This window comes from Meles meles, chromosome 6 (assembly GCF_922984935.1).
Source record: "Meles meles chromosome 6, mMelMel3.1 paternal haplotype, whole genome shotgun sequence".
Classification (NCBI taxonomy): domain Eukaryota; kingdom Metazoa; phylum Chordata; class Mammalia; order Carnivora; family Mustelidae; genus Meles; species Meles meles.
The window spans coordinates 102,328,045-102,354,235 of record NC_060071.1 but is presented as its reverse complement, the minus strand read 5'-3'; the positions used below and the strand labels follow the sequence as shown (position 1 = coordinate 102,354,235).

The 26,191-nt window shown below is 38.5% G+C and overlaps 3 protein-coding genes across 6 annotated transcripts in view; 1 reads left to right on the top strand and 2 right to left on the bottom strand.

Moving 5' to 3' along the window:
- NEMF (nuclear export mediator factor) overlaps positions 1-8,054 on the top strand; it is a 52,920-nt gene extending 44,866 nt beyond the window's left edge. The window contains exons 24-33 of the mRNA XM_046007390.1: positions 154-196; positions 340-389; positions 1,954-2,107; positions 3,312-3,389; positions 4,010-4,207; positions 5,475-5,507; positions 6,361-6,461; positions 6,561-6,604; positions 6,685-6,764; positions 7,019-8,054. Coding sequence (XP_045863346.1) covers positions 154-196; positions 340-389; positions 1,954-2,107; positions 3,312-3,389; positions 4,010-4,207; positions 5,475-5,507; positions 6,361-6,461; positions 6,561-6,604; positions 6,685-6,764; positions 7,019-7,096 — 859 coding nt within the window. The 3' untranslated portion in view covers positions 7,097-8,054. The remainder of the gene's footprint in view (positions 1-153; positions 197-339; positions 390-1,953; positions 2,108-3,311; positions 3,390-4,009; positions 4,208-5,474; positions 5,508-6,360; positions 6,462-6,560; positions 6,605-6,684; positions 6,765-7,018) is intronic.
- Positions 7,121-19,267, bottom strand: KLHDC2 (kelch domain containing 2). 2 transcript variants are annotated; one of them, XM_046007393.1, is made up of 13 exons: positions 17,472-17,504; positions 16,010-16,089; positions 14,211-14,328; positions 12,368-12,483; positions 11,982-12,063; positions 11,744-11,827; positions 11,165-11,245; positions 11,032-11,090; positions 10,548-10,657; positions 10,076-10,148; positions 8,961-9,048; positions 8,809-8,861; positions 7,121-8,609 (listed from the first exon to the last, which is right to left on the bottom strand). In XM_046007393.1, exons 1-13 carry the CDS (start codon positions 17,487-17,489, stop codon positions 8,486-8,488), a joined length of 1,086 nt encoding a protein of 361 aa, XP_045863349.1. In that variant the 5' UTR covers positions 17,490-17,504; the 3' UTR covers positions 7,121-8,485. The 2 variants fall into 2 exon arrangements, with proteins under 2 accessions (XP_045863349.1, XP_045863348.1); XM_046007392.1 differs by lacking the exon at positions 17,472-17,504 and adding an exon at positions 18,695-19,267 and having other exon boundaries at positions 8,176-8,609.
- Positions 19,268-25,632: 6,365 nt separating this feature from the next.
- KLHDC1 (kelch domain containing 1) overlaps positions 25,633-26,191 on the bottom strand; it is a 49,595-nt gene continuing 49,036 nt past the window's right edge. For all 3 annotated transcript variants that reach the window (XM_046008839.1, XM_046008840.1, XM_046008838.1), the window contains exon 13: positions 25,633-26,059. In XM_046008839.1, coding sequence (XP_045864795.1) covers positions 25,873-26,059 — 187 coding nt within the window. In that variant the 3' untranslated portion in view covers positions 25,633-25,872. The remainder of the gene's footprint in view (positions 26,060-26,191) is intronic.

Sequence of the window (26,191 nt, the reverse complement as noted above, 5' to 3'; positions counted from 1 at the left end):
ATAAAATCTTTAAAAAAAAAAAAATTTTTTTTATCAGGTGTGAAAATTTTTAGATTGCCAGTAATTAAGGGTGTGATATGGGAATGTTTGCAGACTTTGTAAATGAATGCCTTTTATAGGCTAGTAGATGCCTCTTTCTGCTTATTCTCATAGGTCCCTTCAGAAATTGGCTTCAAAAGAGGAATCTTCTAATATGGTAAGCTATTTTCAAAGTTTTGTGAAGAATATTATGTCTTTCTCATTAAATCATTTTTTACTTTTAATTTTACTTTCTGGAAGATTAATAGCAGTGATGTTATTTTTTATATTTGCTTATGTTTTTTTGTTTTGTTTTAATAGAGTGACAGTAAGTTACAGAGTCGGAGACACTTGTCAGCCAAGGAAAGAAGGTAAACAAATTTGTGTTATCTAACTGGAAAGCATGTAAATTTTTTTTTGGTTACTGATGATTCAGTTACAGTAGATGACTTGGAGGTTCTAAAGACTTCCCTTATTAAAATTACCAAGATTTAGCATAATCTTAATATTCAGCTCTAATAGGTTTTTCTGTTTTAGGTCCCTAATCTGTCACTACAGTCAGTGAGATAGGTCAAGTAACATGAGACAGACCCTTTGTTACATAAATATGTGCATTAAATAGGCTGGTTCTAGATAATATTGGCAGGAATAAGCAGGAATACTTGAAAATGATTAGGAAAGTTTCATTTAATAGAGAAGACTTTTTTTTTTTTTTTTTTTTTTAACATAGAAGGTCTCAGGAGGCAAACAGAAAGGCAGAAGCAGAAGGACAGGGATAACTGAGAAATCACAAAAAGGCTGTATAAAGCTAGTAAAGCAGTCCAAGAAGAGACTCTAGAGTGGAATGGATAATAAACCCTTTTGCTTGAGAAAGATAGTTACTAAACAGTTTCAGCAAACTCTCTGAGGACATAGCACTATGCTAGATACTGAGTATACAAAGAGGTAAAATATAATAGTTTGTGCCTTTATGGAGTTTTTGAGTCCTGGATTCAGGAAAGAGCCATACTAGGGATACAGTAGTTCAAGACTAAGAAACTGCTGTGAGTCCAGGTGTATTGAGAATTCCATCAGAAGTATACCTTGAAGATATATCAGGATGTAGGTAAATGAAGATAATAAGGTCAAAGATTCCAAGGAGAATAGGCATGAACAAAGCAGGGCAGGGATTTGGAAGTAATATGCATAGTGCTTTGGGGAAATGGTAAGTAGACTGAGGTGAAAGGGGAAGAAAGTTCATGTTTGTGAACTGGTAGATGATAAAACTGACAAAGTGAACTTGAATCAAAAGTGGAGAACTGATTATCAGAAGCTACGTATTTTTGGACTTGATCCTGGAAGTGATAGGAGGAGCACTTTTGGAAGATTTTAAATGGGAATGTGAGATAGGTAAACAATTAAGGAAGACTAATCTAGAAGTTCATCCAGAACAGTTTATGGGGGAAATGCTGGAGAAAGGCCTGGGTGGGAAGTGATGAAGACTAGGGCTAGCACAGTGGCACTGGGAATAGAAGAGATGACACAGAGAAAGTATCATAGTAATAGGATTTCCCATTCCTCCTTAATCTGTATCATTATCCACTTACTTATTTAGCTAACCTAGCAACATATTTTATTGAATACCTAAGATCTGCCAAGGCTGTGCTGTCACAAAAACTACAAATCCCAGTGCCTGGGCATCAAGGGTGTTGAGGCTACTGAGTAAGGATAAGTCCAAGGTGACAGTGTGTGAAGCCTGGATGACGGAATGATAAATCCATGAGAGAAGAATATTCAGCTTTTTCCTATATGCTAATTTGTGCTGCTTTTATACTATAGCTGGTGGTTATGAAGTTAACCAGACGCTATGATCTTTTATATATTGTACATGTTCCCCTTCCCCTGCAGTATTTTAGGACACTAAGAATTAGATGTTCCCATTTCATTTCTATTTAGGGAAATGAAGAAGAAAAAGCTTCCAAGTGACTCAGGGGATTTAGAAGTGATAGAGGTAAAGGACAAAGAAAAAGAAAATACTCTACACGTTGAAACTCATCAGAACACAAGCAAAAGTGTCCCAGTTGTGCAGCCAATGAAACGAGGACAGAAGGTAATAAAACTTTGGGGTGTGAACTGTTAAGGTGAGTCTGTGGTTCACAAATGAAGTTGTGAGGTTCTTCTTAATTTTTTAAAGTTTAAGTGAAACAAAAGATGTAGTTTAAAAAATAATGCTATGAGACTTCCTTTAACTGAAAATTAAAGAGGTAAGATTCAGGGAACATAGAGATCATTGTTCTGTGTCCCTTTAAGATCATCTAGATGGGAAGCTCTCATTTTATGTAGAATAAGAATTAGAAGTATAGACTTTTAGAAGTCTGAATTATCAATCTTTTATAGTTAGAGGAGTTCTTTGTGTCCTATTTAAAGAAATCTTCAAAAATTAGTAAATTTGTTATTTGGGCCCCAGTTAAGAATAATAAGGATAGAAATCTAGGTGACACCTAGAGGTCTATAGTTTGAAAAATTACTAGGTAATTTGGATGTGTAGCTGCATAAAAGAATCACCAGTTTAGTGAGAAAGTTCAGTCTTAAGAGCCTTTATCCAGCTTAGCTTTGCTGCCTTGTTTCTTATTCTTCCTCTTTATGTAGATCCTGACTCCAGCCACATGCAAGGACTTGCTGTTACTGAACTGTCCTGTCTTTATCTTTTAATCCTGCTTTTCCTGTGTTCCCTGATACTATAAAATTTACTTAAGACTTTCAATTTGTGCTTTCATTTCTTCCCCACAGTTCTTGCTTAAGCTGAAAAAAAATCTTTCTCTGAATTACCTTAGAAATGTTTCCATTTAGAGTATGTTGCATTAATTTTTTTAGCACTTTTTCATTTTCTTTTCAGTGTTCCAAAATTCATTGTTTATGCACCACACCCAGTGCTCCATGCAATACGTGCCCTCCTTAATACCCACCACCAGGCTCAACCCACCCCCCACCCCCCTCCCCTCTAAAACCCTGTTTGTCTCTCAGAGTCCACAGTCTCTCATGGTTTGCCTCCCCCTCTGATTTCCCCCAACTCACTTCTCTCCATCTCCCAATGTATGTTGCATTAATTTATCCTTACTCTTGGATGTGTCATCTTTTTCTGCCAGATGGTAAATTGAGGCTGAGGACTATGGTTTATCCATCATTTTAGCCTCCACATTATTTATTATAATGGTACCTTCTCAGCATTTTTGAGAAGAGCATCTTTTCTTTATAAACATGTTGACATTTTTTAGCTGCTGAATTTTTCCAAGTAAAGTCTTTTGATTTTGTAGAGTAAAATGAAAAAAATGAAGGAAAAATACAAAGACCAAGATGAAGAAGAACGTGAACTCATCATGAAATTGCTGGGGGTAAGTAACATCCAAACCTATTTTCTTTTTTGTTTGTTTTTTATTCATTTTTAGATTTCATTTACTTGATAGCGAGAGAGAGAGAGAGAGAGAGAGAGAGAGAGCTATCAGGTTGGTGCAAGCTAGGGAAGCATCAGGGAGAAGCAGCAGAAGCAGACTTCCCGCTGAGCAGGGAGCCCAATGTGGGGCTTAATCCCAGGACCTTGGGATCATGATCTGACCGAAGGCAGACATTTAACCAACTAAGCCACCTACTCACCCATTTCTTTTGCTTTCAAGGGGCATCCAGACCACTGCCTATCCTATGCTAGGATTCAGTACATTTTTGTTAAAATAATTGACAATATTGAACATACTGACATTTTTTTTTTAAGTTTTTTTTTATTTATCAGAGTGCTCACAGAAGCAGGGGCAACAGTAAGCAGAGGGAGAAGCAAGCTCCCCACTGAGCAGGGAGCCCAATGCGTTACTTGATTCTAGAATCCTGGGATCATGGTCTGAGTGGAAGGCAGATGCTTAACTGGCTGAGCTCCCAGGCACTGCCCCCCACTTATTTTTTTTTTAAGATTTTTTTTTTTAATTAGGGCAAGCTGACATTATTTTACCTCTATAAATTGAAGTCTGCAGGTTCAAACAAAGAAGAAAAAGGGAAGAAGGGGAAGAAAGGAAAAACAAAGGATGAACCCATGAAGAAACAGCCCCAGAAACCTAGAGGTGGACCAAGGGCTTCAGACAACATAAAGAAAGAAACTCCATCCCTTGAGGTTGCAACTCATGAGTTACAAGACTTGACCGTAGATGATCCACATGATGATAAGGTAGGGCCACCACACACACGGATGTGCGCTTTCACTCCATTAAGTTCACTAACCACTTCAGGGTTCCCAAGACACGAGGCTTACGTAAGTGCTAAAACCAGGACAAGTGGAAACCTTATTCTTAATGGAAAGTCATCTTAGAAATACAACCTAAAAGACTAAATTTCCAAGATATAAGTGTAAAAATGGTCGTGTTCATATGATAAAGTTTTTTACCTTTAGAAAATTTTATGGAGAGGCTTTATCTGATTCTAGTGGGAACTTAGTTATAATAAGACAAATAATTTGGATTGTCTTGAAGATGAGTAGAAAGTAAATTTGCACTACTCTAGATTTTTCTATAGGAAAAATGCTGTATTATCTTACATAACGTTCAGTGCCTGTACAGCTCAAGTTCCCTAGTGGAAAAACCAGCTAAAAGTGAACATTTATCTAGTTAAGAGGGTTGCCTAATTATTCTGTCAACTAAACACAACAAGCCCAGCTTTAAGTGTATCTTTTTGAAATCCTGAGCAAAGGATTTATTACGTTATACAATTGAAAATAATGTGGTTTCGCTGGTATTTGTATTAATAGCAGTTAAAGATTTGGTTAGAATCGTGTGCTCTGTTCAGTGCAGGTAATACTTACAGGGATTCTTAGTGTGTTACTGTTTTCTTCTTTCCCTGAACAGTGTTACTGTTTTATAATGTGACAACTCATTTTGATCCTCAAATTTTTATACTATTCTCATATTTGTAATTTATTCTCTAAACCGAAGACTCCTAAATATTGAGGTGTTATGAATTATACATGAGAAATCTGGAGATAATCTAAGAAGAGCAAACAAAAGTAAGCTTACCTTAATATGTGAAAAATTTATCTTAGAACTAATGAACAGAGCATAAAAAATAAAAGTTCTGTTCACCAGGATTCTCCATTTTCCCTTGGCAAACATCAAATTTAGTTGTCATTGTAAATTATCACTTTAACATTGAAAACTGTCATTTTAAATTTAATTTCCCTATTTTAGCATGCACTCCCATGTGAAAGTCTTTTCTTTTTTTTTAAGTTTACAGAGAAGAGTGTTTTTTCTCCTTAAATGGCTTTGCTCTCTGAAATAGATGCACAACTGAGTTTTGGGACACTGAAGAACTCAGTCTTGGGGTCCATAACCTATTGTTTAGATGGGATAGTCTTGTTACATTACTGGGTTTTTTTTCTCCTCATAATTGTGTGAAATTTCAATTTAAATTATAGCTGACTTTTAAAATTTTGTTTGGAACAGGAAGAGCAAGATCTGGATCCACAGGGTAATGAGGTATGATTTTGTGTTGGGGTTCCTGTTATGACACTCTGACTACAGTCTAGTTCCCAGAATATGTGATACACAATTTCTAACTAGTTAAAACTTCTAAGGCTAAGACAAGGTTATAGGCTCTGGAGTCCAGCATTCTAGGGTTGAAGCCCAACTTTGCTACGTGTAACTGCAACCTTGAAGCATTATTTTTTGTTCTTCTGTTTGCTCATCTGAAGCATGGGGATGATTGGTCCCTGCCAGGAGAGTATTTGGAGAATATACATAAAGCATTTAGAAAAGTCCATGGCACACAGTAAACACTACTTCAGCACCAAACATCTTGTCCAAGTTTTATTCATGTTGCTAAATAAATATGGTTCATCTTGTAGGCAGCCCACAAAATGGCCACCCTAGGAAGCCTATAAGAATAGGCAAAATGTTCAGGTGGGTTGGTGGGGGAGGGGTAATGGCTAGAAAATCCCCCCGGTCAAGAACTGCTGGTGTAGCCAAAGTATCAGTCCCGTTTCCAGGCAATGGATTTAAATCTATTTGTGGTCATTATTATACATCATTTTTCATCCATAGTAGTTTTCTGCAACAAGTAACATCAAGTTTTTTCTCCCTTAAATATATTTACAAATTTATGGGTATTATTTTTGAAAATCATTGTTCTCATTTGTCATTATGCTAGACAAAAATTTTAGTAGTAAAGAATATAAACACCATTGGCCTTAAATTCTTTGGACCTAGAAATAGCAGGCAGAGCTTAAGACTTAAGTCTATCAGAAAACAATAAAAATATATTGAGATATTGGACTTTTCCTTCTTTAGGACTGGTTAAGAATTTTGTAATTGTTTTTGTTTTCCTTTTTAGGAAAATCTCTTTGACTCTTTGACTGGGCAGCCACATCCTGAAGATGTATTACTGTTTGCCATTCCAATATGTGCCCCTTACACCACCATGACAAACTATAAGTAAGTGATCCATAGTTTACTCAAAACTGCTGACACAGCAGTGACTTAGGAATGGTTTTGTAATCTCTGTTCAGTAACACACACAATTCCTTTTTAAAGATACAAAGTGAAACTTACTCCTGGAGTTCAGAAAAAGGGAAAAGGTATTTTAAAATTTTTTTGAATTATGATTTTGAACATTTTTGACAAAACAGAAATAGATTACTCTATTTTCTACTTACAGCTGCAAAAACAGCCTTGAATAATTTCATGCATTCCAAAGAAGCAACAACAAGAGAAAAAGACTTATTTCGCAGTGTAAAGGTAAAGTATTCCTCCTGAAGTCTGGAGATCGGTGGTGCAGTTACAGTGTTCTGCTTTCTGTTCTTTATTCAGTAGACGCAAGCAGAGCTATTGTTTTGGTAGAAAATGTCTTACTAGAAGCAGTGTAAAGTAAAATCATTTCAGTAAAATTTTGGAAATGCCTTTCTTTTGATAGCAGAGAACACATAGCTGTCATAAAAGAAACCTGACCACCATATAGAATATGAAGATATTCAGCAATTCTCTTTTTTTAGGACACGGATTTATCAAGAAACATTCCTGGCAAAGTCAAAGTGTCTGCACCCAATCTTCTGAATGTAAAAAGGAAATAGCTGAGATGAAATCCTACAGTATTTGAGAAGAGCCAATTTTATAGCCTTTTGGAAGTTCACAGATGAAAACACCGTGTAACAAGACTTCCGCATTTAAAAAATGAACTAAACATTGCCTTGCTATATTCGCCAAAAGGACTTTTGGGTTTTTTTCCAGTTTTTTAGAGAGGAAACACTATGATAGGATTTCCTAAAATATTTGTGGACAGTTAAATGTTAATTGTATACATCTGTAGTTATCCTACAGTTTCTTGAAATTTGGGAGGTTAAGTTTTCATTTCGTGTTGTAAAGAAGTCAGACAGTGAAGTGGCTCAGTTGCTTAGACTATTGACTTGTTAGTCTGCCGTATAGAACATCTAATATATCTATTCCTCACAGGCCAGTCACAAGATTTTTTTTGTTTTGTGTTTTTCTGGTGGTGTGGTGTCGGGGGGTTAAATATTTAGGATTAAGTCTTGGAAACCTTCTGCCTTTACTTATACTTGTCAAAAAATATTAGACCAGACTTAAAATACACATAACACCTAGAAAAAATTGGCATTGATCATTTCCACACATTTACACAACTTCAGTTTTCATCCTGATTTCTTTCTCGTACTCTCATTCAGTTTTATACCGATTTATTTTCTACCTCTAGTAATTATCAGCATGTTACAGAGTATCTTAACCTATGATAATATAAGTGCAATTTTAGGCTTATCACTAAAGACTCCTGACCCAGCTCCTGCTATCTCCTAAGAAAACAGAGAACTAAGTCATATATCATTCCCATTCTTTGATGAGCTAAAAAACTGTTAATTATTAAGTGATTAGACAATAGCTACCTACAGTCAATATGACCACTTGCCCCACCCCTATACCAAAGCATTAATAAGGTCAAGTACTGAACAGCTGTTGGACCTTCCAGAATTTCTTTAACCAGCTTAGTCCTGTTGAGAATATTTCTCCATTTGAAATGTTAAAAAAAAAAACCTTTGTAATTATATAGCCTAGTGTTGTAAATACAAGACTACTCTTGCCATTAAAAAAGTAATTTTAAAAAAGAACACCATTTTGATAGTAGTAATAATAATTAATAATAATTAGTATAATGTTTCTATAGCTATATATCCTGAAGTTACCAAAAAGTAAATATAACAACCATTCCTTGGGATAAAAAGCCCAAGTATTAATTTTCTTTTGCTTTAACAGAAGACAGTTACTGGTGTTAAATACATTTATTGTAAACTTTAGACACAAAAATAGGTTCTCTAGGCCATTCACATGCACATTAAAACCAAAAAGCTGCAAACTACAACAATGCATATAATTATACAAATGATGCCACTCTTTGATGTTTACAGAATTGCTGTCCATGCAAGGGGATCAGAGGCATTATCTATGAAGCCTTAAGATCCAGAAGTATTGTTACTACCAAACCTCTGATTAACACTGTGAAGTAAGTGTTTTGGAAGGCAGTTCCATGAGTTGGCTAACATTTCCTTAAAGCAAATGACTGCTTCTAAGCTTAGCCTGAAAGGGGACAAGAAAAAAATAATTTGAAAACTTAAGAAAAAACAGCATGCCCCTCTCCCCCCAAAAAAACAGTTGAAAGATTTTCACAGGAACTTGTTAGTTATATCATTGACGGCTTGTTATTGCCCTTAATCTATAAACCTGGTTTTTCAAAAGCATTAATTTAAAATGAAGTACCCAGTAAGAAGTTACTCACCTTACAAGAGATTTTGGTTGAACTGAAAATATAAGTATTTCATTACTGTGTGCCTGAAAAACAGATATAAAGAAAACATATAAAAGTAAGTACTCCACAAGTAAGTTTCAGAAATATTATAAAGTGTCCTTTAACTAGGGTAGTATACTTACAGCTCTGTGATGGACAAGAAGGTTATTGGCGCATCCGCCAAAAACAATTACTTCTCCTTCATCACTGGCACAAGCTGTATGCCATAATCTGTATTTAAAACAAAAGCTTGAGTTTGAAGTTACCCAAACACCAAAATGACAATTTATACTACAGAATAGGATGATGAAATAAAGACTAGAGATCTTTAGTACAGACCAGAAACATGTTGAAAAGCAATTATCTTAAGTAGCAAACACCAGGAAAAAAACAGTTAATGTCTGTTTTATCTGATGTTATCATTTTATCTCTCTGGTCCAGTCCTAACTTATGCAATGAGGGGTTTGAACTGAATGATCTGTTCTCTAGGTCTTTGTTAGCAATAAAAATCTTATGGGAGATGTGTGGTATATGCCCTCTCTCGATCTTTTCACAGCAGGGCCATTCGACCTTACACTAAACATCTGAAAGACGCAGTCTGCCTGAAATACTCCCAAGTGTCAGGCCTGGTAATTCTATGGAAAAATTTTTTGTGCCAAATGAAGCCTTTGTGCGTAAGTGTACTTAAATTAGAGGCTTGGGGGGAAAAAGCAGGCTGACCTACTTAAATGTGCTCTGAATACCAGTTATGACTAGATCATATCCTCTGGCAATTTTTTGTAACAATTTTGACATTAACAGAACTCTTCTTTTGAGGTGATTTGACTTAATATTTGTTAGTGCTACTGCAAATCTGATGGAAGTTTTTTCCCACAGACATTGTTCAAGGTTTTGGAATTCTTTCCAGTTACTTTTCTTAAATGGCAATCATAGAAGCAGTTGAATTCACTTGAGAAAAAAGCTTGACTATAAATTTTAGCTATATCAATCTTATGATAAAAGCAGCAGCAAAAGTCAAAGTCCAGCTCTGTTTTTTATGCACAGTGACAGAAGAGAAAGCATTTGATACTAGGATAAGTGTTTTGTTTTTTTTTTTCTCTTTCAAGAGGTATGATGTGAACCTTAGTGAGTGTTAGGATTTTTATAAGAAGAATGAGGGATTTAATGCAGCCATAATTTCCTCTCTCATTACCAGTCTTGTACATCTTTCTCGACCTCAATTACTCAGTATAAGAATTACTTTTTAAATAGTTCATACCTTGGTTTTTCAGTATAGGGATGATTAAACTGTATCCATTCATTTTTACTGATGCAGTAAGTCCAGGCATCACCTGATGGAAGCAAAGAGAGAATAGTCATGAAGTATGTTATTTTGTCAATAGAACGCTGGTAATTAAAGGGCACAGCTTTAGCAAGAAAAAATAAGATTGTGAGTACAAATAGGAAGTATATATCCTTTATTTTTTTCCCCCTCTGCAATTAACAAAATAAGCTAGCCCTTTGCCTGTTACAATCTTTCAATAGGGCTTTTAAGTGTTGCACTGGACAGAATCATTGATGTCCTAATATAAAAACAATTATAGGTTTGTAATGGAATCAAAATTAATAGCAAACCTTCCAACCAACCCTATAGCCCTCTGACACATCTAAAATAGACTAATTTTTTCTAGCTATTTATAGATCACATATGAATGATACATAATGATTTCTTGTATTTTTAAAAGACTTACTTAGTGGCTGTTTATCAGTGGTAAATCCTCCGAAAAGAAAGAGATGATCTGAAGAAACTGGTGTTAGTGAGTGCCAAGATCGGCCCACTGGGCATATGCCTTGTGGAATTCTGAAAACAGCAGCTAAGTTATAATCTGTGTTTAAAAGCAGCTATTTAATAGAAATATTAAAGAAGTTTTCTTTTAAAGCTTATATAGAATTATGAAAAATGAGACTTTAAAAAAACCTCTTGGTATTAATAGCTACATACTTTGGAATTAACTATGTTCTTAGAAGATAAAATCAACTTCAGACCTCTTTGCAACAATGAGCATATGCTGTGTGCCAGGTACAGTACGGGAAGGGGAAATTTTAAAAAAAAATTCCTTTAAGGATCTAGTCATCATGTTTAAGTTCTCAGTTATAGAAAATTTAAGTACATTATATACTGATAACAGAATAAGAAAAATTAAATATCTTAAAAATATCTAAAGTGATACATACAATTCGTTCCACTCCCATGTATCCAGATTAAGGTAGTGAAGATCATTCATTCTAGCGTCCTGAAAAAGGATAATTAAGTAACTACATTTTGAATGACTTAAAAGCAAGTCATTGAAACTATTCCCACACTTACTCGATATCTGCCTCCAAACACAAAGCCTTTGTTTCCAACAGTTGCACAGGCGTGGGCAGCACGAGGTGAAGGTGCTTTACCCTATAAAAGTCAAAAGAAATTTTTAAAAATAAATACAAGTCTTCTCTGGATATGGGATGAGGATATGCAAGACACCTGGGCTTTCAAGCTAAGGTGCACATGTCTACAGCTTCGAACTGTAATTCTGCATTTGAGTCTGTTACTGAATGCGCTAGCTACCAGAACACTTGTCTTATTTCTATCTTTTAAAATTAAAGGTAGCATATTATATGACACCTGTCAGATGAAAAAAATCTAGAATTTTGAGTGACTTAATTACAATCTAGTGCTAGGTCATTTATCTAGTTACAAACAATACCACTTATCTATTAGAGAATGGATACTGGGTTAGTTTATATATTCCCTAAACTTTTCTGAGGTATGGACTCCTTGGAGAATAATGAAAGCAGTGAATCTTCTTCAGAAAAACAGGAATGAACTGTCCATTTTTGCCACCTCCCAACCCTTTCTCCTCCAAGAAGCCATGCTTTAATAATTCATTATTCTTCAGTAACTCACAGTAGTGATAGGCTGACTCCAGATAAATGTTTCAGTGTCTAAAATATGTACATGATCATTCCATCCTCTTGGGTGGCTTGAATTCTACAGAAAATGAGTAAGAATCTGAGTTACTTTACAAATGCTTATAAAATTGTACAGCTTTGGTTTATGAATAAGGCAAAATGAGTAAGACTAGCAGACATATATTATTTCAACATACCAAGAAGGCCATATCCAAAGACAAAACTTCACTTACCCAAAAAGAGGTTTCATCAAATTCAAAAGTTCCCAAAACTTTATCTTCAGGTAAATATCCATAACCTCCAAAAAATATTAACCTGTTTGATAAAAAGCCAAGACACTAAAAATTCAAACATCCACAGGTTAGGAAGACTCAAGAAGTTTTTCTTTCGTCATGCTGAGAAGGCACACTTATATATATAAGACACTTATTCACATAATAATGGCTACTAGGGCTGATTACGCCTTAGGTGCTATGTTAAGCACTTTGGTGTATTCACTTAACCCTCATATGGGCCCTAGAAGGTATGTTCTAAGGTTACAATGGTTATTGTCTAAGGATACTTGAATGGCATACCATTTTGCACATAAAAACTCAAACCTACAGGGCTGCTAACTCACTTGTTTTTATATACCCAGACACCAAGTTTGTCCTTTGATGATGGAGGAATTCCTTGGCAATCAATCCTTTCCCACTGTAATACTCTGTCAGTAGACCTTGAATCCAGCATGTAGAACTGTCAGAAGCAATGATTTCAGTTAGATTTGGTTATGTGCAAGAAATTCAACTTGGCATTTAATTTTATTGTGATTTAACAATAACAGGAATATCATCAGTTCTCCTAAAAGTGTGACTATAGACTGTTACTGGTCTGAGTCTACATAAGGAGCTTATGCCAGAATGTAAATTACCTAAGTCACCAGGACCCTGTTCAGCTCATTTTTTCCCCAGTAGCCTCATGGATTTGTATTCTGTGCCTTATTACATAGGCACTTTGAGTCATACTGATCTAATTTATGGGTATGAAGATGGTATTACCAAAAAAATTCAACTCAGCACTTTCACCTTCAAATTGAATTTAACAAACACATCGTAAGTGCCTACTTAATCTTTTAAGATTTATCCTTAGCTGCTACAGTTAAGTATTGATCTTTCTTTCAGAGGGTTCCCATCCAGGCACTTGAATAAATGACTATATATATATATAAATATATATATATTTATATATATATATACATCCCCAGCTTCTTGATACATTAACTACTCCCATTTTTCTGTCCAGCCCTAAACCACAACTTGTTTCCCAAGCTGCTTCATGTTGTGTCAAAGTTACCTTTCTCTGCCTTGGCCCTGAAAAACACATGGTTCTGCTACAGCCTACTGGTGCACCTGACAAAATCTTCGAGGCGCAGAACCCTTTCTGCAAACAAAATCTTCAGCAAGGGCCTCACTGAAGTGGAGCTACACTTGTTAAAATGCAGTCGGGAGGGGTGGTCTGGAGCCTGCCCAACACCAGTATGCTCGCCCCACAAGTGTCCCAAGGCCTGTCAAGGAAATCTGTAGAGCACCTAGGAGTATAGTTTACAACTATGTCAGCTGAATGCTCCAACCACACCAAACCACCTGGCATTTCCATGAATAAGACATATTTGCTTATACCTCTGCCTCTTTGATATCTGTATCTTGGCTATCCCTTTCAGTTATGATTCAATTCAACCCTCTTGGGTGAAGACTTTCTTTATTCTATTCCTCCATCCTGCCAAACACAGTGTCAAGGATTCTTTTTCAGATTTAACAATATTTACTGAGCTATTATACTGTGAGCCAGGCTCTATCTCCTTATATGCTACTGAAATCATCTATTTCTTGTATGTGTCCCTTTTAGAATGTGAGTTCCTAGGGTGGGGACTGTATCATTCATCTCTGTGTCTCCAGTGTCTGAGTGCTCAGAGTATAAGGTGATAAGTTGCTAAATAAATTTATGAGTCTCCCTAAATCATATGCACCTTTCTGACTGACATTTGTGTCTTACTGGCTCGAGAGAACAACTGTTATCTTTTTCCTATTTGGAAAAAAACACCAACAAAGTCTGAACAACAGTATTTTATGGTGCCATATTAGAGGAATGTTCTGGTCTGCTATTTTTTACCCTGCCTCTCATGACTGCATCTCATTTTCAACTGATTTATTAATACTTTTCTAACACCTCAGGGTTCTCCAGAGAGCACAAACAAAACCACTTATGAAATCACTGCAAATAAGTATCAACCAAAGTTGATTTTACCAAAGGCCTAGAAAAAATATAGACTGGTAGACAAAATACTAAAATGCACATTCATACCATTATCACATACATGTATCTTTTAAGCTTGGACAGGATTAAGTGTGGGCTAACCTTAGAAATCCGAAGTCGTCTGAAAAAGAGTAAAATTGCCTTAAACCATAATCCTTAGAAACACTAACCTTATTCGTATTGCCTCTTGAATGGTGTCCTCCAAACAAGTAGAGCACCCTGTCTACGCACACAGCACAGCTTCCTGACATGGAAGGAGGAACATCTCCCTCCGTGTTAATTTTTTTCCTGAGGGCAGAAAAAAAATGTAAACGTTTTGCAAAAGGGAAGAAATGCAAGAGTTACTCATTTCTCTTCTATCCCCACCACAAAGGGGAAACAGGCTGGCTAACTAGAAGACACCCGGTGTCTCTTGTAGCTCTAGATTTAATCCCGAAGGAGTTCTTCCTCCTCACCCACCCTCCAGGGCCCCTTGCACCTGGAGCCGCCTGCAGCTACACAAGGGCTGCAGGAGCCAGGGAACACAGTCGCTCAAATTAAACTCTATTGACTTAACCAGTGGCTCTTTTGTTTTTGGTTTTGAGGGAGCCGGGAACCCCAAAGGAAAACTTCATCCCACTCCTGGCCAATTAATTCAACAAGTATGTTTTATTCAGTCACCTTTTAGCCATTCAAATGACTAGACCTTATGTAAAATTACAGGCAGTTAGTACTTACTGTAGGCCAGGCACTCCTCTGAGTGCTTTGCATACCTTAAATCATTCTGAACCTAAAAATGAATCTGAATCAAAACGTCTAAGAAATCCAGGATTCAGAGTATTAACAGAATGGTTAAGGTCTTCTCATTTTATCACTTTATGCTAAGCTTTAAGTTTTGGTAGTGTTATTTTTACAAATCCTTTATGGGGCTGAATGTTTTAAGAAGTTTGTAGAACTCCCCTCTTAAGGAATACTATTATAAATTTCCAATTCTCTTTAAAAAAAAAAAAAAGACCAAACAGATCAACACTGATTTGCTAGGTACAGAAATAATCTTGCCTTTTTAGTTGAACTCTTAAATCAGGCGGGACCACTACTCTCCTAGTTCTGTGATCTAGAATGTGCAAAATATGTAAAGGGCACAGAGTTCTTAACAGAGCAAACCATGGAGAAGACTACTTTATAAATCCCCAAACATGGCTGACCCAGCATTTTAAGTAAGAACCACATTAATTCTGCCAAGAACATACTCTTGAGTACTACTGTTAGGAGACTGGCAAAAGATCTTTTCAGAATATCCCCAGTTGTATGAAAGGCAGATTTAGGTTAGTGGTTTGTTCTTCGTTTTTTAAGTATTTTAAAAATACCTGCATTGAAATTTTAATGTTAGGGCTCAGAATACCACCTTTATTTCTAGCAGGTAAAATCTAGAAATTCTTTTCTCATTTACCATATAACAGAAGATATAACATCTTGAAAAAATATATATGGAACTTTTACCGTATTTCCGTCCCAGGATCTGAAGTCTCTACTTCTTTAATATTACAAGGATACTTTATAGAGCCCTAAACAGAAGTGTCTTCCAAGGTCATAAAAGTACCAAATTACTGAACCACTGAAGAACTGCTAATGTATCTAAGCTTAGCAGCTAAGCTAAACTAGCACAACATTGTTTTTAGAACAGTTTTGCATCTTCAAATAAGATATTTTTATTCTAATAGAATAGGCTTTACAGAGTTTTGTTTTGTTTAGTTTAAGGTTTATTTTATTTTAGAGAGAGAGAGGGGAGAGGGAGACAATGTCCAAGCAGATTCCCCGCTGAACATAGAACCTAACTTGGGGCTCGATCTCATGACCCTGAGATCATGACCTGAGCCAAAACCAAGAGTCAGACATTTAACTGACGGAGCCACCCAGACACCCCTAGAGTTTCTTTTTAGTTGCAATCTTATTTGAACTTTTTAGTCTCCCTTATAAAATCCACAGTTACCATCTTCCAGTCTCCATGTTGTAGATCCATAGTTCTTCTCTAGGCAGATAAAAGTCATATAGTCCTCTGACTTGATTACTCTAAGAATAAAAAAATAGCAAATATAAAAAATAATTGGTATTCTAAAGAGGCACTATTGTGTACTTTTCATATCTATCCTGCGATACTAATGAGAGTTATGAGAAGATAAATAGGTCTTACAATTCAATTCCATCAAACGGACAACCATCCCTACCCCATGCCACATACTCAAGGTAATACAGACAACCCAATCCTGAGTTCAAGCTTTTGACAGAGCACTTGCGATAACGCAGACAGTTGAGAGATCTCAGGAAATCTCCAAGGCCACTTCATGCTGAACAGACAATGCTCCAACTTTCAGCTGCATGACTTTAGGAGAGGTTACCCGTGCCGTACCTTGCATGCTACAAACCGGTCTACTGTGTAAGTGCCTGACCCACTAACACACAACGTCACTTTCTAGCCATTTTCTCCTTGCATCCATTTGTTCTCTACCAAGAAAAGGGGCAGAACTGCACATGTGCAATTAAGTCCATATGCAAAATTTTAAGTTCCTTCTGCTCCAGTTCCCTTCAGGCAATAATTCTTAACAGAAGGTGCTTACCATATGTCAGAACTAGCTGAGCTCTTTCAGTGGATTACTTTATTTAATCCTCTTAACAACCCTCAAAAGCAGTTACTACAAGAAAACAGGTTTTTTGGGTTTTTTAGAGAGGTTAAGTAATTTGCCCAAAGTTACTTGTAAGTAACAGTGGAACCAGGATTCAACCCTCCTTTCCTTGAATTTGCAACTGCAATTGAGGCCCAACCTCCACAACCCTTGAACCTCCCTGGTCACTTTTTGAACAATGTCAACATGTGCATGAACAACAGCAGTTCACGAAGAGTGGGTGTCAGAGTCGAATAAGCTTGTATATAAGTAGTATACAGAAATCAAGGAGGCGGCCATGTAAACATTTTCTATTCCACCACTTAAAAGTGAAGAGAAGGCTGGAAGCAAAACAGCAGGCTGGGGGGGGGGGGGGGGGGGGCGGGTGCAGACCAGCCTCACCGGAAGAGGAGAACAGACTACTATCCAAGAAGCTAAGGTTTATTGCCTTCAAAACAATCTCCAAAGGCTTCTCAGGGTTCTAGCCAAAATACTGGGGACAGCCTGTTTTGGAACCACCCGCTGACTTCATTGATCATGCCTCCCTCCTGCTTAAGTCCTAGGCATCCAGGCCCTCAAAAATTCACCAAAAAATCTTCCTGACAACCCCCCTAGTAGCCCCACTCCCCGAAGTCAGGTCCCATTCCCTCAACGCTGATTTTTACAAACAGAATTATGAATAAGTAGCTTAGATCAAAGTGTGATTGACTAACAGGCTCACTTCTCCAATAGAATAATTTACAGTTTATTGTCTCTATATACCTGCCCCCCTTCCTCCTACCAAGTACCCACCTCTAAACAGGTATTCATTGGACCCTGAGGAAAACACTGCAGATTAATTAGGACTGGCAAAAAAAAAAAAAAAAAAAATGCTCTTGTTATAAATGAATTCATCAGGACAGCCATAGCAGTTTATTCCATCTGCCTTTTTTGACAGTTATCAGCTATGATCAGGTCAGCTGTGCCAGAAGCCGAACTCTATTACCAGAGTCAAAATAAATCATCAAAGGCACAGCTGTAGTGGGCCAGATTTCAAGCAAATGGGGTGGGGAGATCAATTTTAAGACCAAAACGGACTAAAAAAAGAGTATTTTTGGTAGGAATGGATCAGAGCCACGCCAGTAAATGCAATGAGCCAATTCTAGAACGCGGACAGTTACTGGGAAGCCCTAACAGCAGAAGGGCAGAAGTAGTGAACAAGGTTTAAATAGGAGACATCGGGAGGATTCCCCAGCCAGAGGCAGCAAGAAATGCAACAGGCTCTCAACTGGTAACCAATCCCATTGCTTATGATTAGGAGTAAAAGAACTGATTTGGTGATTACAATTGTTGCTATTTTTTGTTTGGTTTGGTTTGGTTTTGGCGGAGCCCTTTCCGTTACTTTTCTTGACAAGGGTTTCTTCTGGAAAATGTTCAGCTGAAACCAAAAGGAAACCAGCCCTGCAATGTTCACACAACAGGTGACGGCCATCTGCTCAGGTGTAGCTAGGACTCCTGAGCAGAAGAGAAGGTGGAATTAGGCGATTCCTGCGGCCTTCGGGAATTCCAGGGAGTTCTCCCAGACCTCAGTTACCCCATAAGCGGGCAACAGAATCCGTGGGCCAAATGACCTCAGCTCCAGAGGGTGAAATGCTCCCCAGCGGGCCCGATAAACGGTTAAGGGTGACATCACACGTCACTTCTTACACTGCCCCCCTCCACCACCTTTTAAAATAAAACACGCTCGGGGCCGTGCGCCACCCAACGCGCCCTCCCCCAAATAACGTTCTAACTTCCACCAGCGCTCGGGGGCCGGGGGCCGCGCGGGCTTTGGAAGCGGCGGGCTAGCGTGACAACAGCCCAGGCGCGTCGGGACGGGCTGGGGGACTGGCGAGGAGACCCCCGCTCGCGCGAAAAATGCACGGACGGGCAGAGTCGCGTCGCGGGGGCGCACCGGGCGGCCGCTCTGGCCTGCCCGCGGACCGGGACTCGGGGACCAGCCGAGCGACGCCCGCCGCGGCCGGCCGCCCACTGACCTTGTAGCCGCCCCAGACGAACATGTGGCGCCCGTCGCCCACCGCTACGTGGCCGCTGCGCTCGGCCGGGCAGGCGAGCTCCATGGACTCGTAGCCCTCGTAGGCTGGCCCCGGCAAGTCGTCCGCCCGCAGATCCTCGTTGCCATCAGCCATCTTGAGGCTGCACTTTTGTTCACCAACAATCCTCACACGCGCGAGGGGGGAAGAGACAAAGGAAAAGGAAGAAATACACGGCGGCGAGAGGCGAGCAGAAGGCGGCGGCGAAAGGGACGGCGTCAAGGCCGCTCGCTGGCCGCCCGCTAGCCGCCCGCGCCCTCCCAGCCCTCCTCAGCGAGGACAGCCTCTCCGCCGCCTGGGCTGCGCCGCGAGGTCGCGGGCCGGGGGCGGCGGCGTCCCGCCGGGAGCACGGCGGGAAAGAGGTCCACTCGGGGCCAAGACTAGCTTCCAGCCCGTCCGCCCCGCCTCCAGCTCGCCTCCCGCCGCCGCCGGCCCTTGTTTACGCCGCGGCCGGAACCGCCCGTTCCGCTGACGCCGCCCGCCGGCCTCCGGAAGCGCGGCCGGCGCTCAGCGCCCCCAGCGCCGGGTCCTCCCGCCGCCGCCGCCTCTCGCTGGCCCGCTGCCTGCCGAGCTCCGAACACGCTCCGAGCCTCCTTTCACTGCGGGCGCTGCAAGGATGGGAAGAACTGTAGCCGCATTCTCGCAAAAAAAAAAATAAATTTTTTTTTAACCGAGAAGTCCTCATGTGATTGAAGAATGTTCTCAAAGGGCCCACCGTCCGAAAAGGGGTAGTGACATTGCTCAGTAAGTTTCTGGTCTCAGTTTCTCCAAAAGAAGAGTCTGTGCCCTGTTTTCCTGGGCCACCACGCGTGGCGCGTGGCCCTCCCGTCTGCTGCCAGCCGGCTTGCTAGCGCGCGGGGCGCCGGGGGCTCCCCATCCCCGCAGATTGGTTCCTGGCATCTCTGCTCGCTGAGCTCTTCTGGCTCAGCAGAGATCTCAGGGCAGCATCCTTCACCCAGTTTGGAAATGGTCCTCCGAAAGTACATCAGGGGCGCCTGGTTGACTCAGTCCTTAGGCATCTGCTTTCGGCTCAGGTCATGATCCCAGGGTCCTAGGATCAGCCCCACACCGGGCTCCTTGCCCTGCGGAAAGCCTGCTTCCTCTTTTCCCACTCCCCCTCTTGTGTTCCCTCTCTCGCTGTCTGTCAAAAGTTTTTTTAAAAAGTACATCAGAAACCATTGCTGCCCAGCCCTTAAGGGAGGATGGCAAATCCTGTTCACACAGTTACTGTTTTGTTTTACATTTTGTATGATACATTTAAATTAGGTAAAGAAAATGAATTATTGTAACCGAAACTTGATTCCTCACCTGTCATGGTTGAACCAAAATACATCTTAAATCCCCAGAGCCATGGTCCTCTTTACTTGGATGTGTTTGGTGAGAGGAGTCTGCTTCATCCTATCTTTTCCCCCACATTCATGCTGGGACCACTACTTGGGAGAAATACTTTGAACAATAACAGAGGCTTTCCTGGCTCAAATTTTCATAGCCTGAAACTCTTTCCCTAGTCACTGCCCGTATGATTACAATTTATCAAAATTTGTAAGATGAATGAAAGCAATCCTCAGAAGGAAATTTATAGCACTGAATGCATATATTAGAAAAGAAGAAAGATCTAAAACCAATCATCTAAGTTTCCATCTTAGGCAACCAACGAAGAGCAAATTAAATCCAAGTGGAAGAAAATAGTAAAAATTTAGAGCTGTATCAGTAAAAATTAAGAAATAAGCAGAGAAGGGATGTCTGGGTGGCTCAGTGGGTTAAAGCCTCTGCCTTCGGCTCAGGTCATGATCCCAGGATCCTGGGATCCAGCCCCAATCAATCAGGCTCTCTACTCAGCGGGGAGCCTGCTTCTCCCTCTCTCTGCCTGCCTCTCTGCCTACTTGTGATCTCTGTCTGTCAAATAAAATCTTAAAAGAAAAAAACCACACATGCTCTTTAAAGCAGAGAAGACAAAAAGCTGGTTCTTTAAAAAGATCGATAAAATCAATAAGCCACTTAGCCAGGCTAACTAAGGAAAAAAAGAAAAGACATACATTACTAATGTCAGATATGAAATAGGGGACAGCACTGCAGCGCCCATGAACATTAAAAGGATAGTAAAGAGATATTATGAACAACTCTGCCCCTATATTTGATAACCTAGATGAAATGGACCAAGTCCTTGAAAGACACAACCTGCCAAACTCACAAACATAGACAATCTGAATAAGCCTAAGTCTATTAAAGAAACTGAATCAATAATAACGTACCAAAACTGAAAACAACAGGCCCACATGGGTTCACTGGTAAATTCTAATAAACATTTAAGGAACAGGTATCAATTTTCTACAATCTCTTTAATAAGATAGAAGCAGAGAGAATACATTCCTAACCCATTCTGAGGCCAGCATTGCCCTAATATATTTTTTAAGGTTTTATTTATTTGACAGACAGCGAGAGAGGGAATACAAGCAGGGGGAAGTGGGAAAGGGAGAAGCAGGCTTCCCGCTCAGCAGGGACCCTGGGATCCATGACCTGAGCCACCCAGATGCCCCACATTACCCTAATATTAAAACCAGACACAGACATCACAAGAAAAGAAAATGACAGGCCAATATTGCTCATGAACATAGATGCAAAATCTTCACCAAAATATTAGTAAATCAAATCCAAAAAATTAAAAAGGAATTATATACCATGAACAAGAAAGACTTATCCCCAATATGTAAAGCTGTTCAACATTGAAAAAGCAGCTAATGGAATCCACCATATCAGTAAGCTAAAGAAAAAGCAAATGATCCTATCAATAGCGGCAGAAAAATTATTTAACTCCTATTCAGGATAAAACTCTTAGCAAGGGGCAGCTGGGTGATTCAGTCGGTTGGGTGTCCGACTCAGTTTCAGCTCAGGTTATGGGCTCCATGTTCTGTGTGGAGTCTGCTTGTCCCTCTCCCTCTACTCCACTCCCACGCTTGCTCTCCTCTCTCTCTAATAAATAAAAATAAAATCTTTACAAAAATTCTCAGCAAACTAGGAATAGAGGAACTTCCTCAACTTGAAAAAGAACATCTACAAAAACCTATAGTTCCCATCATACTTAGTGGTGAGAAACTCAAAGTGTTCCCTACTAAGATTGGAACAACGAAAGGATGTCTCCTCTCACAGCTACTTTCCAATACCATACTGGATTGTCCTCACTAGTAATTATCTATGTAGAAAATCCTAAAAGAATTATTCTGGCACATCCAGACAATGGGATATCATTCACTGCTAAAAAGAAAGGAGCTATCTTTTCAAGCTCTGAAAACATACAAAGGAAATGTAAATGCTTATTGCTACTGAAAAACGCCAACTTGGAAAGGCTACATACTGTATGATTCCAACTATATGACTGTGGAAAAGGCAAAACTATGGAGTAAAAAGATGTGGTTGCCAGGGGTTAGTGGGGAGGGAGAAATGAATGAAAAGAACACAGACCAATTTTAGGGCAGGGAAATGATTTTATATGCTACTATAATGGAAGCTACATGTTGTTACACATTTGTCTAAACCCGTAGAATGTATATCACCAAGAGCAAACCCTAATGTAAACTTTGGACTTCCAGTGTGTCTTAGCTTGGCTGCTATAACAAAATATCACAGACTGGATGGTTTAAAAAACAGACATTTATTTCTCCTAGTTCTAGAGACTGGGAAGTCCAAGATGAAGGTGCTCGCAGAATTGATTCTAGGTGGGGGCCCTCCTCCTGGCTCACAGATGGCTGCCTTCCCATTGCCTCCTCTTTGCCCCTTCTTAGAAAGACAATAATCCCATCATGGGATTACCCTTGATTACCCCTCATTACCCTTAGGACCTCATCTAATCCTATTTACCTCCTGAATACCCCACCTCCAAATACTACACTGACTGAGGATCAGAGTGTCAACATATGAATTTGGGGGAAACACAAATATTCAGTCTGTAACAGGATGATAGTAAATGTTCTTGCTGTTCCCACGTGCTGGACTGTGTGAAAACCTCATCAAACCGGAAATTCCCATACAATCACACTAATACAATGAAAAAACAAATGTGTGCACGGGTGTTCACACACACCGGTGGGCAGAGAGCATAACGTTTCTTAAAACTGCTTTTCTTTTGAAATGCTCTGATGTCCAAAAATTTTAACTTGTCAGATAGTAAATACTATCCTGAAAATTATTCTCTTAGTTTATACTATTTCTCTCATACACACATACAATATAAATAATGTATTAGTGAAAGCATCACTTTGTGCCCAGAGAGAAGGCACAAAGTTCTAAAGAATAATTTTACACTTCTGTCCAAAGGCTAATCATTTTTTAAAGGTGTGTGTGCAAAGATACTATTTGGGAAAAAATGTACCCTAACTTTTATGTGTTATTGACTATATCCTACTAACGATGGTAATACTCAAAAGAATTATTCTTGACAATGGGAAGAATTTCCTAAGAATATCCATAATATAGATAGCCGGAAATCTTTTCCCTTGAGAACCAGATTAGAAACCTATTCTGTGAACCATCTGAAAAAAAAAAAAACAACAACAACAACAAAAAACAACCAAACAAAAAAACCTATCAACCCCTGTAAAGTTGTTTTTCAAACAGGGAGCCTGTGATGGGAGCTCAGAGAGGAAGTTATGAGGTGTTGCTGTCTTGCTGCTGAGGAGATCCGCAGCACAAAAGTTGATAGTAAAGCATCAGCTGGTGAGAAGTGAGGAATTAAGACTGCTTGGCTTTGAGCCTTCAAAACAATTCTGGTTTAAGCGAACTTTTGGAGCTTGAAGGTAAAGATCAGAATGTTCTGCCCTTCCTACTAATGGAGCTCCTACCTCAGGACATACAAGTTCTCAAAGCAGCACAGTACATTAAGTCAAAAGTTTTGTGTGCCACAGATAATAGATTTCTGTTGAAGCTTAAATGATCGTTTATTTTGAGGGGGCTAATCCGGTCCATATACACAATGGGATATTACTCAGCCATCAGAAAGGATGAATCCCAACTTTGCCATCAACGTGGATGGGACTAGAGGAGATTATGCTGAGTGAAATAAATCAGGCAGAGAAAGTTAATTATCATATGGCTTCACATGTAAGGAATAGCACAGAGCACATTAGGAGAAGGAAGGGAAAAATGAAGGAGGGAGATGAACTTGGAGGGGGAGATGAACCATGAGAAACTATGACTCCAGGAAACGAACTGAGGGTTTTAGAGAGGAGGGTGGGTACGGGGGATGGACGAGTCCGGTGATGGGTATTAAGGACGGCACGTATTGATTGAAAGACTGGGTGTTATGCGCAAACAATGAATCATGGAACACTATATCAGAAACTAATGATGTACTGTATGGTGACTAATATAACATTTTTTTTTAAATGTAAACCATTTTTTTTTAAAGTAAAACCATTTTAAACCGGAAGTGCTTTTCTAAGAGGCTACAGAAGGCATCTGCATAATCTAGAATTTAAATTCACATGATCCACATTTTAAAAGATGTTCATTCCATTCACTCTCATCTATCACTGTTGAATAGGTTTTGATATTTTTCCCTTAAAAATGCTGATAACAGAAGTTCATGTAATAATTACTGCTAAGATGTATATTGCCTGAGAGATTTGTTTTCTAAATCTGTTATTCAGCCTAAAAATAGTAAAGAAATTTTTAAAAACTTACACTGAAATATTGTTTGCACCATCAACTCTAATGACTGGTTCACACTAATAAAACTATGAAAATAGTATACCTATATAGTTCATATAATAAATAAAATGTAAGCACAAAGTATTTCAATACATAAAAGCTTTACACATCCAAAATATGGTGTATATATATACATATATAAAATATATCTGTAAAATTTAATGACCTACTATAAGCTACTATAATTATTATAAATTACATATTTATTTCAATATAGAAATATATTCTCTCTAATGTTTTAAATTTTAGGGATAACTTGAATGGTGCTGTTATGGAGAGTAATTTCATGTACAGAGCTTTTTAATAATTCATTGTTATTAGTAATTCAATGGAAGGGTATAACTGATAATATGAGTATTTTCTTAATTATGGCAAAAGTACTGATTGAAGGAATATAAAGAAAAAGACAGTGGGCCGTTTCCGTAGAGGCAGTTAATACTGACAATCAGTGGAAATAAAACATATTTCCAATACGGTGGGTCTTGAGGACCAGCTCTATACGATGGGCCAAATAGCAGGGTTTCTATGCAGGCAAATTATTAGGTGACCATCTCATTACTTACAGAAACTACTTTAGGAGAATTCTTCCAAGGCAACAATGTATTTTAACATGTCTGGAAAGTTAATACATCTACTGCTTCTCAATATTTCAAAGTCTGTGATAAGTAAACCTCCACTTTAGATATTTTAAAACATGGTCTTTATCAATTTGGACAAATTTGTGACTTAGGGGTAATGGAGAGACAGTTGAAGACATTTATTCTGCTCCTCAAGTAGAGGTGAGGAAAAGTTATGATGATGTTTAGCGAGAGACTTTGCTAGGTAAACACTGAAGGGCAGGAGGCCAGTACTGAACACATAACTAGTGTTTGCCCATGTTATCATTTTGCCCAGATGGATCAGTTATTCAGTCAGGGAGGCGTTTTTAAATAACTGGGTTATTTAATGAGAAGCTGTAGATAATTTTTTTTTGGAGGTTGTAGATAATTTTAAAATGGCTTGAGAAAATCCATTCTTTCTGAAAGTTGATGTATAGTGTTTTTATCTATCTATCTATCTATCTATTATTATGTTGGGGAATTTCTACAGTCCTTGGGTTATTATCTCATTCTTGTCAAATTCATATAAACTTTCCAGTAAAGAGTACACAGTGAGTTAAAAATCTCTTACAACTGTACTTACTTTCCCAAAGTATATTTCTTCCTACAGCTTATTAGGAAATTAGTTTACAAATATAAATATAAATTAATTTTCCATTCACATCTTATTCCCATATATTCCATGACATATAATCACTTTAACATGGCATTTTTGCTTCAGATTTTATCTTCTAAATAAAGCCTCCAATTTGGGGGGGGGTAAATATACAGTCTGATTAAAATGTTTACACATATTAAATATGTAGAGTATATAACAATTTAATTGTTAGTGATCCACTGATACTTATTTTCTGTTTCTTCTTTTTGGGCTCTTTGTTCTTCCCGGTGATTAGCTGCAGTCCAAAATGTTATTTTTTTGACTACTTGTTGCAGAAGTTTAGGAGGTAATAAAGATATGTGACTTTCTAAAATTAAAGCATTTTTGCCAATGCAGTCAAGGCATGACCTGTAAACAAAACATAACAGAATTGTTAGTTTTTGAACCTGAAGTCATAAAATATTTATAGGTAAGTATTCTTCATAAAAATGATTATAAAATTTTTACATGATAATGTATTTCCTCTGTATTGTTTGGAAC